The sequence below is a fragment of the Pyxicephalus adspersus genome, chromosome 1, assembly GCF_032062135.1.
Source record: "Pyxicephalus adspersus chromosome 1, UCB_Pads_2.0, whole genome shotgun sequence".
Taxonomy (NCBI): domain Eukaryota; kingdom Metazoa; phylum Chordata; class Amphibia; order Anura; family Pyxicephalidae; genus Pyxicephalus; species Pyxicephalus adspersus.
Window position 1 is genome coordinate 77400450 of NC_092858.1, and position 13514 is coordinate 77413963.

Genomic DNA, 13514 nt, shown 5'->3' on the forward strand with positions numbered 1-13514 from the left:
TCTGATGTTCTCTTCTAAGGTAATACATTTTAAAATCTGTATGTTTATGTTTTAGTGTTTACTTGATATGTACAACATCAGAATTTTTACAAGGATCCCAATTCTGCATTATGCCATCATTTGTAGCCCCTATAGTGCTTGAAGAAACAACTTTTTACTGACGTAATCACATGGCATGGGATGAAGATTTGTACAAAATAACATCATTTAGGTAAGCATGATTTCTTCATGTAACCCTGATCCTATCCCATAATATTGTAAAAGCCAAGAATGTGTCTCTTTCTTTGATTGCTGAAAGGTTACTCAACAGTGAAAGGGTCCAAAATGTCCTAATGACAAGGATGGCTATTGGAAAGAGGAATATATAAAGAACAAATGCTGGTTCAGTGGCAACTGCTTTTGCCACTGTTGTAATTTTTCTGTTTCATAAATCACATTTGATGGGTTGTAACAGTTTGTGCTAACAGAAATATGTGGGCTTTGATTGCTAATCTCTTAGCTGCATTGTTGATTCTAAGGCTTCAGTGTTTTCTGTATGACTAATTTTGAACAAACATAGAGTACATAAAGCAAGGGTGAAAGCAGAATTAATAATCTGGACCAGCCATCCTCAGCCATGGACCCCTAGGGTTCCCCAAGAGGTGTGGTTGACTGTCCTCCCATCTTATGGTGTCTGCATAGTTTGGAGTCTAATGCCACAAGCATGGCCCCTAATAATATTTTACCTGCCTATAATGTTTAAATGTAGTCCCGTTTACTTTCCTAATATTTTTTAGCAGGGGTTCCCTGAGACCCTAGCCTTATTTTAAGGGTTCCTTAAAGTTAAAAAAAGAAAGGCTGCTTTAGATGCTTTTTCCCGATAAATCTATTTTGGTAGTCCAATCATCTAGGCTATGACAATGACTGGCAGCATAGGACAAACCAGTTAAACATGTTCTGAAAATACTTCACAAGGTAACCACAGCAAAAGCACAGAGCAGAGAGGCTGGCTAAAGATTGTGATTTAAAAACAAACTGCTTTTGTAATTTGTAGAAGAGTGGAAAAGAGAGGGGAAAGCAGGTAATCTATAAAGAGCTATTTGTATTTTATACAATGGGCTGCGATGTAGTTCAGTGGCATATTTGGTTAAGTGGCATACTGAGTTTGACATTGATATCAGTGTTACAATGTACAAGTACTATAAAATGCTATTATTGTATGTCATGTAATGTTTGTGTTTCGGTGTTATAGAGAAAAGAAGGCTACGCAGGTTTCTGCTATAGGGATTAGGCAACAATGCCTATTTTACTATTACTGATTGTTCAGAAACAGCAACATGAGTTTAAAACGTGAAATAATTTAAAGATTATTTCTGTCTGTTCTGCAACACTGGTATTTAGTTTCATTTTTAAAGGCTGGCATGTACTATTGTGTAAGGCAATAAATGGAGATAAACTCAGTGGCATATTTTGTGTTTCTAATGGTGGCCATATATAGATACTATAATTATATTATGAATATTATTATATAAAGATATTATTATTATAAAACCATTATAGGTGTGATAGTTTGATCAGTAAAAAGTAGAAGTTGAAGTAAAAATGAACTGCAAACCAAAGACAATCCTTTTGTTCAATTAGTAAGCTGATTTCATATCTGATTGAGTGTGGTATAATTTTGTCAATAACTTCTGATCAATCACATATATGCCACATGTGCCAAAGAAGTGATCTTATTTCACAATGCTTGAATTACTTTTCTTTTTTAATAGATCATGTTCATTTAAAAAGCTTGATAGATTCTATTTACAATCAATATTTTCAACTGACTGCAAATGAGTAAAAAACCCAGGTTTATTTAAAACATTTTAAATAACTATAGATTATAAATCTTTATGCATATGGCCATGTAAGGTCTCTTCTGCTTTGGTCTACATGTGGTTGTACGTGGTGCTCACCTGATGATTATAATAAAAACCTAGACATTTTGCTGTTTCACTAAACCTAAAAACAATAATCCTGTTTAGTTTTGCGTTATTACATCTTCTGTTTAGCAATCGGCACTGTACTGTAGCTTCTAAGTTTGAGCTCAACAGCTCATTATTGATGGTACCCCAACAAGCCATGGTAACCCTAAGTCTAGTAGGATCTTTGCGTTTTCATTTGTAACCCTTTTATCAGTCAAGTAATCCAATATGTTTACTATGGTAAATGCCTCACCCCATGACCCTGATTTATGAAAGCTCTCCAAGGCTAGAGAGAATACACTTTCAGAAGTGAACTGGGTGATCCAGCAAACCTGAAATGGATCTGGTCCAGGATTCAAAACGTGCTAGCAAATAGAAAATTATTTTTAAAAATCCATTCCATGTTTTCTGGATCACCCAGTTCACTTCTGAAAGTGTATTCTCTCTAGCCTTGGAGAGCTTTCATAAATCAGGGCCAATATGAGTATTTCTAACAATGCTATTTATAGAATGTAGAAATGTTAGTCATTAAAATAGCACCCTGTGATTACCATAAAGGTAGTAGCTAGTTTTGGTTTTATTCTTGCATAACAAAAAAGGATTAGCAGCTAATATTAAATGTTTTATATTTTGTTATGTTGCTCATTGTCCTGTACACATATATATATATATATATGTGATATATTTTTGTCATCACAACCAGCAATAAAGCTTACAACAGGTAAACAATTTTTCTTTATAGCAGGCTTCTTTTTTAACACTCCCCTATGATACTTCAGAACTAAATAATTCCTGCACAAGGGCTATAAATACTGGCTTGCCACTTCTCCATGTGCTACCTGGCAAATGACCACAAAGACAAACAGAACTGTGCCCTGGAAAACCTATGTTCCTCTACATCTAGGAGCAGGACAAGGAGCTGGGGGTGGCAGAGAGGTGGTAGTTGTGGGCACTTCAGCAGAGAAGTCACAACTTACTACCTGCAATGTAACTTTGGTCATTTCACCTAATACAATATAAAAGTTCTAGTTTTTGTACTAGCTGTATCCATGAATTAGGGTGGAAGAGGGTAAGATACATATTGATTTTAATGCTTGCAAAACTTGCTGTCTATTCAAGGCAGAGTACAGGTTTGCTTTAAGGCTCATGGAGACCTATCTGCTTGTATGTGTAAATACGTGTGTTTTAAATGAAGGGAAACAGAATCGCCTTAAAAGAAATCACATACGGTATGTAATTGTTGTTCTGTACATCAGTTGTCTCAGAGTGGAAATTAATATTTTACTAAAATCTCATCACATTGCTTTGGATATGGCCAGATCTTCCCCTCCATGCCTTACTCTTGTAACCGGTGAAAATGTCATGGTCTATGCCCTACAGGTGAAGCTTAACACAGTGTTTGCAGACTCCATCCATAAACATAGTTCTTAGTTCTTAGTTAATTTTTATCTTGATCAAATCACTTCTCCACTCCTATTAGCAATAAATGTTTGGGTGACATATTCATATGTAAATATTTGCACAAATGGGTGTCACAAGGAGAGGCTGATTTATCAAAAAAAGCTGAGAATCTTTTAAGCAGTAATTATGTAAATAATCACAATATTTACAAATCATGTAACTTTCTGTGCACTTTGTATACCCAATCATGTCTAGATCAAATAATTAAACATGAATTTGCTGGATCACCTGATTGGATAAATTATGTGGCCCCTTGTTGCCTGGCCCTCAGGGCTCTAAAGATAGTTGGGCCAGTGAAAAAAAAATATTTGTTTAGACTAAACTAGTAGTAAAAGTAATATTTTTACATTCCTTACATTTATTAACATTGTTAGAATTGCTCATATAGGGTGAGGCAAAATAAAAACCAATCTCAAAAACTTTTATTTGATACCACTGAGTTGAGTGTATAGCTACTTACATAAATGTGCAATCTTTTTGGCATTAATAGAATCAGCAAATCATTGAAATTCTTTTGTTGAGTCTATTTATGGCATTAAAAAATATATGTGAGTAGCTTTACACTCACCTCAGTCATTTTGATATATACAAGTCTATACATTCTAATATAATCATTAATATAGAAATAGCATAACAACAACAATATGCTAATACAACTCATGAATGTTTGTTCCTGGCCTGTCCCAAACTCCAAAGGTCACTTAACTCTGTCTGATGAACTGACATTCTGGACAAGTAATGTTCTTCACTTGGTCAATCACATACATGAATATAACATCATATAAATTTTAACTTTTTTCTCAGTACATACTTTATAAAGTACACCAATCAATCCACCAATAACTTGTAAAGTAGTCTTTTGATTCTGAGTTAAATAACCCAGATTAAACATGGAAAACTGAGCAAAACTTCAGCACAGTTGTGGAGTTTACTGGAATGTATTAGTAGCACCTACGTTTTATGTGTTGGCCTTAGAAGACAGTTTGGCAATGCTAGGACGGAAAAATCAGTAATGGCTACCTTCACATTCCTCTCATGACTAGTTTGTATTTGTATTTACATTTACAACAGCTTAGCAGATATGTCACTTGAGTACTGTAAATCAATAACCCCGGTGTGTCATTAGTCACCTTTACCTTATTCAATACCTTATTATGCAATAATTCAGATTTTCTTCATGTTGGGAAATGAATGAGTTTCCATTGTTGCTATTCTTTTGGCAGTACACGTCCTATGTGGCTTTTAAATTGCAAACCTATACTCAGTATGACACATTAGATTGAATTTTTCTGATACAAAGGTGAAGTACAAAGAATATAGGACAGGGAGATCTGATATACAAGAAAAGGTGTGATGTTTAAATATGCATTTGATTTTAGAGCTTCAACCCTAAACAAGGCTGGAGTTTACAGTTTGCTATGTTATATCCAATTTTATTAACTTGTACAATCTTGTAGATTTTGTATTAGATATGCAAGTAAAAAAAGGGTCAACTTGATGTAGGTACTTTTTTAATAGTAACCTTTTTTCATGTAGAGTTTGGAATATTATTATGACAGCCCTATTTGCTCACCAAGAACACAGGCTCTGCTTTTTGCTTTAAAAGCACACAGTAGTTTAGATCACCTAGGGAGCTTAAAGGATAACTCTATTTTTATCTTTAGTACAGCTATCCCCTAATATAGCCCACCCCCCACTCCCCAAGTTTGACCTGCCAGGAAACAGTCAGGAACAATCAAGGTCAAAGGCAAAGTGATGAAATGATACATTCAGGAAGTGATTTATAAGTGATCAAAAGGTCAGATCAAGGTCAGGGCTAATAGTGGGCAAAATGTAAATCAGGGCACTGGGCAATGATGCTTGGTGCACTAATATGTGTATTTGTACTTTTATTATGTGGTATTGTGTTTATTTCACTGTAAAAGAAATTTACTCCATAATTTGCTTTTAAATTTCCCGCCAGGCCACGCCCCCCGACGGAGAAGCGCCCCGCCATCACAGCAGGATCGTGCGATCGCTGCTGGAGCGCGGGGCTAAGGTAAGGGGGACCCCCAAAGTTACCCCGAGTGTGACTCGGGGTTACTGCTTTTTGCTTTCTTTTCCCACCCCGAGTCGCACTCGGGATTACCGCTAGGGGGTTAAGCTAGATACACACATGCAATTATTGTCGCTGGAAAGGATCTTTCAAAAATCCTTTCCAACGACTAAGCACTGCACGATGCATGAACGAGTGTTGTACATACAGCACTAATCTGCTCTATGGAGAGGGGAGGGGGAGAACGACGGAGCGGCACCCTGCTGCGCGCTCTCCCCCTTCGCTTCGATTGGGATTGTTTGTCGTTCATTGTCCGTGGATCCTCCAGGGCGGTCGTTCGGACCATGCACAACAGGCGCTGTACACACGCCATATTCTCATCTGATATAGGCTCTGAGGCGATTATCAGACAAGAACCATTGGACGTGTGTACGCAGCCTTAAAAATCAGTTTAAAGAACTAAAGAATGTGTTATCTATTACAATATACAAGCTGGTAGTGTTATCCAGATTCCAAAGTCTTCTCCTGGAAATCAGACTCATGCTTTACTGCATAGTTTAGACCCTTTGCACACCCACAAACCTGTGCCCTTGCCTACTTCCCTGCATTGGTATACTGTCAAATGTAGTCACCCTTGATCCCAATTGCAAATAGAATAAATGTTTTTATTATTTGGGACTTATTCAGTTTAACAGTCATTATCGATCAAATGCTAGGGAGGACTAAATCCTGTATTTCCAGTCCTGTATACCTGATAATTGCTATTTTAAATAAATGTTAGTTCTTCCTAAATTGTTTTATGTTTTTCAGGTTTTCTTGCCCGGTTCCACTAGAATTCTTTTAACAACTTAATCTCATTTTTTTTTTGTTCTACAACTTTCCTGTATTTGTTAGCTATCCTTAAATTGCCATCCCTTCAATCTGGATTGGCATTTCTGAATTTCTGTTATTATTGACATCCTAATTTAATTCTACGACAAATAGATAATTGAGACAGCCTTTAAAATATTTAAATCTGTAGTTTTTATGATATTACATCAAAGTTCTTGACGGTATGCATCACACAGCAATTATGTTGTTGTATGTTGTGCAGCAGTGCATTTGTGTGAATAAGCCTTTCCTCTAAATTTAGGAATACACTCACACAGGTAAAGTGTGCTATTATTATTATTATTATTATAATTATTAATAAACAGGATTTATATAGGGCCAACATATTACGCAGCGCTGTACATTATTTAAGGGTTGCAAATGACAGACTAATACAGACAGTGATACAGAAGGAGAGGACCCTGCCCCGAAGAGCTTACAATCTAGTGCTAAAGGACAAAGGGAAAGAATTTTGTCAGTGTTATCTACTAAATAATGATACATCTTAAATTGTTTAATCACATGTAATATACCCCTGTCAAACTCTGTCATATTTCTTCGTTTTTGGTATGAAAATATTGACGTTATTGCTATGTTTTTTGTCCCTGGGAGACTGTAAGAGGTCCCTGGGAGACTGGAGGGTTAAGGGTTCACAGGTGATGTAAGTTCTAGGTAAACTCACCTTTGAGCTTGTTTTCTTTTGGATGGTGAACAAAGTTGGTCTGAACTTTGGGCTGAAAGTGTGATTGTGAAAAAAGGGGAGTTTAAAAACACAGGAGTTAAACCTTTAACAAATCTACAAACTGTAAGTAGCTTTTAAAAACTAAAAATAATTAATTGTAACTTGGAAAATGAGTGGTAGCAAGGGTAAAGCTTTATCCCAGGGCACAGTGTGCCATATGTATGTACAATGGAGCAACAGCTCCAATATGAATACTGCTGTTACAGATGTGAGCAAGTCGTCCTTCTGAAATCTCGCATTGGAGATCTAGAAGAGGGCATTGCAAAACTGAGATCGCTGGATAACCTTGAGAGGAGCCTCTTGTTCACTAAGCAGGTAGGTAATGGGATAGATGTAGTGGGTGGAGATGTAAGTCATAATGAGCAGGTAAGGAGCTGGTTTACTGTAAAGTGAAAGTGATAGGGGCTCCCAGAAAAGGAAAACAAGTCCTGTGTTTTAGCACCCTAACAAATTTGCACAGTTACGTGAGGATGCACGAGTGGCAGCCCTAGAATATTACTGCCACCCCTAATAGCTGGGAAAGCAGCCCAGTGGCTTGTCAGGAACTCCACAGGCAGGAAGCATGGGATCACCCAAGGAGCAGGGTCTATGCAACACCAGGTCTTCACCAGGACACCCCACAAGGGGTGATGGGGCCTAAGGGCCAGCAGGCTCTTTGCTACTGAATGCCACCAGGTTGTAACCATGAGAAGGAAGGCTGGAGCGGCAGGTGACAGGCAAATGACATCCAGGGCCAAGTGATGGTCATGTCAGACAGCAGACAAATGTATTCAGGATTCAGGTACAGGTCAGGGCAGGCAGCAGGCAGACATTGTCAAGATCCAGGCACAGGTCAGAGCAGGTGGCATGCAAACGTAGTCAGAGTCCTGGGCAGGCACAGGTCAGGGAAGACATGATGTGATCAGATTCCAAGCATAGGTCAGGTCAGAAATCGCAAAGTAACAAGGCAGGGTTTCAAGGTAGCTGGTGCAAATCACAGCACCAGCCACCATTACTGCTGAGACTAAACAACCCTCCCTGGGATGTGTCAGTGTGAGTAAGACTGCCCACAGACATGTGAGACCAGGAGGTGCTGCATGCTCAAGCAGAGAATGAAAGCGAGAGCTGCACTTGGCAGCTTGATAGGGCAGAAAGGCGTGGGATGCAGCAGGGACATTGTGGGAACTGACAGGTATTGTGACATAGGGGTGGGGAAGGCAATGCAAGAAGGACAATTGGTTGTAATAGGAGACTCTATATTCAGGAGGACTGTAAGAATAATACGTTGCCTGGATCCCTTCAACAAAATCGTTTGCTGTCTCCCTGGTGCCAGTGTTTGGCATGTGGTGGACAGAATACTGATAGGGGCTGGGCATGACCCAGCTGTCTTGGTCCATGTTGGAACCAGGATACATAGACGATGGAGAATCCTTAAAAATCAGTTTAAAGAATTAGGCTTTAGATTGAAGGACCTCCAAGGTTATATTCTCTGAAATATCGCCCGTGCCAGGTGCAACAACTAAATGCATGGCTTAAGTCCTGGTGTAAAAGAGAAAGGTTTGGGGGGAGGGTTTTGGATAAGTATATGTATATCGTGAGGGGTTAAGTTCAGGATCGCCTTTGCTGGGGTCAAAGGACACTTGTCTGGTTCATCCAACTCAGATCACACACCGAGGTTTAAGTGTTAAGCTGACTTGTAGTCAGATTTATTTGAAGGTTGCGGGTAAAATAACAAAAATAGCAAAAGAAAACCTTGCCTGTCACCTGGCACTTACTATACATCAGACGTCCCTGTCTATCAGCTGGAGGGCTTCTCCCTGTCAGCTCAAAACCAAGCTTTCAGCAACTTTCTACTCACTTTTGAGTTCACTCACCCAGACCGACTTTCTGAATCTCTCAGTCGAGCTCCCTTATAGACCAACTGTCTGTGTCTTCAAACAGAGCTCTCTCTCACACAGTCCACCTGGCTGTGTCTCTCCAAATAAAGCTGCACTGACACAAACCCCTGTCTGTGTCTCTCTAAGCCAAGCTGAGCCCGCACAGACCCCTGTCTGTGTCTCTCCAAGTTAAGCTGAGCCTGCACAGACCCCTGTCTGTGTCTCTCCAAGTTAGGCTCCTGACTGAGCTCCTGGCTGTGGGTTATATCCCCACCCTCAGTGTTTCTTCATTAATTATCTCACAGGTGAGAGTCTTCCACCTGCTAATTCACACAAGAGAGGAATCTTGGGCAAATATACCTCAGACAACAGAGGAATCCTGGGCAAATATATCTCCCTTCCACCTCCAATCCTGCATTGGTGTCACAATATGTATTGACATGTATAGTTCGTGAACATGAATATCAAATTAATATTAAAATAATGGTAAAGGGGAAAGGTGGTGGAAAAAAAAAGAAAATGCTACAGCCAATTGGACAAGGAGTTATCCATCAGCACAGTAATAGTATACAGACATTTCATAAGTTTGTGTCTTTGAAAGAATAGCCATACTTTTTGTTCCAGTACTGCCAGTGTGTCTGGAAGTACCAGTCTTCTTAGATGGAGGTGGAGTGCCTTATGTTATCTTTTATCTATGTTTTAAATGAAGAATTGTTCTGTAGCAGTACACAGTATACAGACAAGGATAGACCAAACAGCCAAATATATGTTCTCCTATATTTCCATTAAATGATCTACGTTTGCACTTGAATAATGATAATTGAATTATCATCATCATGTCACCCTATTTTGCTTCTTATAGGTCAATCTTACCATTATGATTGCATGCAAGTGTGAACTCTACAATGAAATATTTGTTTTTATCTCAGATTTACATGATTCTCTCATGTGTTCGAGGTGAGTATAAATAATTAACACCTTATGATACTACCATCATTTTCTATTGTTTATGATGTTATACCAGGTATCCTAAAGGCATCTACATGCTATTGCTATAAATGGTGGCCACATTCTTCCAACAAATTTTTTATGGTGGGCAAATTCAGTAGCCAGAAATAAAACCAAGAATAGAAAACATAAAGGTGCAATGTTCTAAACAGCTGACAAGTCAGTTGTCAAAAAGTTGAGCATGAAAACTTTCCTTTTGCTGCAGGGGATCCAGCCCTTTAGTAGCAATCAAATCTGACCCTACGCATTTACGTGGAATCTTGTTGTATTTAGCAAAAACCCCCGGTTAGTAATTTACTCTAATATAGTTCGGATTGGAAATACATCCTAGTTCTTAATAGATATACAGGAATTAAATAAAAAAAATGAAAGCCATAAATCCTAATACTTTGGCATATGTTTTAAATAATAATTTTCTCACTGAAAAAAGTATGGGAAACTCTGGGGAAAGAAAGCAAAATGTATACACAGTTTACTAACAATAGTTGGTTTTGCTAGTTTCTCATTATAGTAATAATTATTGTGACTGATACAACTCTCAGAAATGTTCCTGCTCATATACCAATAATCTAAATGCAAGCTGATGGAAAGTAGTAAAATCACAGACTGGGGTATGTGAAGGGGGTGACTGGGACCACAGCAGTCTTCACTATAGAAGGAATGAGCTGTGTCTTGAATATTTTAATTTTGTTCAGCCAAATCACACCAATAGTTCCCCAGTACTGGTCATTGGCCTGGTGGTTGGGGACCCCTGTAAATGGAAGCATGCATACATTCTACTGAAACCTATGATCTTATGATATTTGTTTGAGCCTTATATTTACACTGCAAATGTCATAAAATGCTAAAAAAAATTAGATTATTATAGCATTTGCAAATTTGTTCTCTACTTCTTCTTACCAATAAATTTGAATGCTTTACACATATTCACACATTACACATATAGGTGAATACCTTGAACTGTTCTTTGTTTGCCAGGTACCCCTGAAGTTATAGGGAAATTAAATGGGTTCATCAATTTGCCATGTACCTTTTCTGCTGAAGAAGATGTAGTGATTCACTGGACTATTAAAAACAAGGAAAGTGAGCGAGTACACGTACATAGTTATTATGAAGGCAGTGATAGATTAGAAAATCAAGACCAAAGATACAAAGGAAGAACCTCATTGTTCCTTGATCAAATCAGGAATGGAAATGCTTCACTCCAACTAAAGAATCTGCAGAAAAGTGATGAAAATGTATATACTTGTTATGTGTCGGCAAAGGAAACAACAACACTACTAAAAGTAGAAGGTATGGGTCAGAATTTGAAATAAACAGTGTTAAAAATTGCAATTGAAGCTTATACTTTACATTCTCTGGTTCCTCCTTTCTCCTCTCATCAGGATGCTAAGGAAGCCTTTTCCTTTTCAATATTTATCCTATTTTAGTTCCAGAGCTATCTCTGAAGCAGGGTGCTGTACAAAGCTTTCGAGAAACATCACAGCACCTGGCCTCAGTTCTCCTCCCTTAAGTAGGAGGGTGAACTGTAGGAGCGATTAATAAATCTCACAACATTTTGATGGGTGAATGTCAGTTTAGACAAGTGGAGATTCCCAAGCAGAAATTGTTCTAATGTAAATAATCCGTTCTGAGCCTCCACAATTGAAAGAACTATAATGCAAAAAAAAAAAAAAGGTGAGGGCCCATGACACTCAAGCAGGTCCTTAGGAAAGGTAAAATGATGCTGGACTTCTCCAGCCAGAAAATGAAGCGCGTTCTATAGGACTTACTGCAGATTTTAACACTGAGGAAGATTGAAGTACATTAAAATTTAGGAGGGGAGCCTGCACCACTGTGTAAGACTGTAGGAAAGGCAAGAAAGTTCAGCAAATTAAAATCCAAACACTACCAGTAAAAGAAGAGCTCTGCAAATTATTTTGTATGTCCAAATCATCGAATAATGTATTAAACATGCCAGGTTTTTATTTCTGCAACTTGATTTATACATTTCTAGGTCATATTATTACTGTCCAAAAATAAAATCTGGCTTAACTACAACAACTCTCCTGCAAACCTTTGCAAAGATGTCAGAAGCTGTCCAGGTTTGGACGCATTAGTGCGCCAAATATTCAAAATACAGCCACAGTTTATTTGCTGCATGAAGGACAGGGGAGCTATAAATATACTTATATCATTAATGTGCTTGATAAATATTCCTCAATGTGTTGTAAAAATATGATAATTGTATGAGTATCAGGAATAAATGTCTTATTTCTAAACTTAAGGACAGGTATATTTTACAGATCAGATTTGTATAATAAATTAGCTGCTATGAAAATGGACATAAATGCATGGATTCAAATGTCATTCCTAAATAGGTGCAAAGCATTGAAAAGAGGTGGAAAATTACTACTGAGCTGTACTACCATGCAAAACTAAAACAATTGTTTTCATCACAAAACAGACCCAAAGAATAATTCTAACATATCTGAGAAAATTGCACATTCATTTCCTAATTGTTGTAATTGAAGATATTTTTAAGGCTGCTGCAGTTCCCACAAGCCTCTGTTCCATGCTTATAATATTTACCATGCCTAGTACAGTGTGGGTGTTATATGTTTAGACCCATTGGGGGTGAATAATTAAGATGGTTTAGGCTCATTCACTGCAAGGGTTATTGAATGAGGTGCCCCAGCTATACAATCAATGTGTAAGCAAATCGTGTGTGTGCGTTTTTTATTTTTGTATTTTTTTAATGTTTCCGTATGTGAATTAAGTATTCTTTCAATGTGAATTTCCCCTCTAATTCTCAAAGCTAGATTAATTATCCATTGATGAGTAATAACACAATTTGCTAAGCCTAAATTCCTTTGGTATGAGTGTCTCTTGTCCAGTAATCAATAACAATTACTTGTCCTGGCAGCAAATCAACCAGTCAGCACTGCCGGCCATTTAAAGATAAAATCCCATATAGAAAGTTTGCAGTAAATCTGGCCCCCAAAATGGTGGAGATTTAACTATATGAGGGAACACCCTCAACAGCCTATGTCCTTCCTCTTCACTCATATTGTGATGATCCCTAAACCAGGTCAAGATTCATTAGACCCACACAGCTACTGACCAATACCCCTACTGAATATCGATATAAACGTTCCTACTAAAATACTGGACAATAGACTGAACAAATTTCTGGGATACCTGATACACAAGGATCACGTAGGGTTCGTCCCGAATAGACAAGCACCAGTCAGTACCAGAAAGATAGTCAGCCTAATACACCTAATACAACAAAGTATAGTACTAGCTTTAGATATACAAAGGTTTTTGACTCTATCTCATGGGACTATCTATTCTAAATTCTTCCCAAGTGGGGGTTCCAATCACATTTCATGGCCTGGCTGAGAGCATTTTACTCCACACCCATGGCAAGACTAAGGTATTATTCATACTACTCTTCTGAGTTTCCCATTCTCAGAAATACAAGGCAGGGATGCCCTCTGTCACCCCTGTTGTTTTTTTTAGGCCTTGGAGCCATTGGGGCAGCTGCTCAGGGAAGACCCTAATTTACATGGTATACAGACGATTTACTATTAACCATGTCCCAACCAGGGATT

General features: G+C 38.0%; 1 protein-coding gene across 6 annotated transcripts in view; it reads left to right on the forward strand.

The window, feature by feature from the left end:
* HHLA2 (HHLA2 member of B7 family) overlaps nucleotides 1–13514 on the forward strand; it is an 18436-nt gene continuing 4922 nt past the window's right edge. Inside the window, exons 1-3 of one of the 6 annotated variants that reach the window (XM_072415160.1) lie at nucleotides 1–19; nucleotides 9773–9867; nucleotides 10897–11211. In XM_072415160.1, coding sequence (XP_072271261.1) covers nucleotides 9816–9867; nucleotides 10897–11211 — 367 coding nt within the window. In that variant the 5' untranslated portion in view covers nucleotides 1–19; nucleotides 9773–9815. Of the gene's footprint in view, nucleotides 20–192; nucleotides 212–7020; nucleotides 7118–7140; nucleotides 7370–9772; nucleotides 9868–10896; nucleotides 11212–13514 lie in introns of those variants that run through there. The other 5 variants (XM_072415166.1, XM_072415150.1, XM_072415143.1 and 2 more) reach the window with 5 other exon arrangements.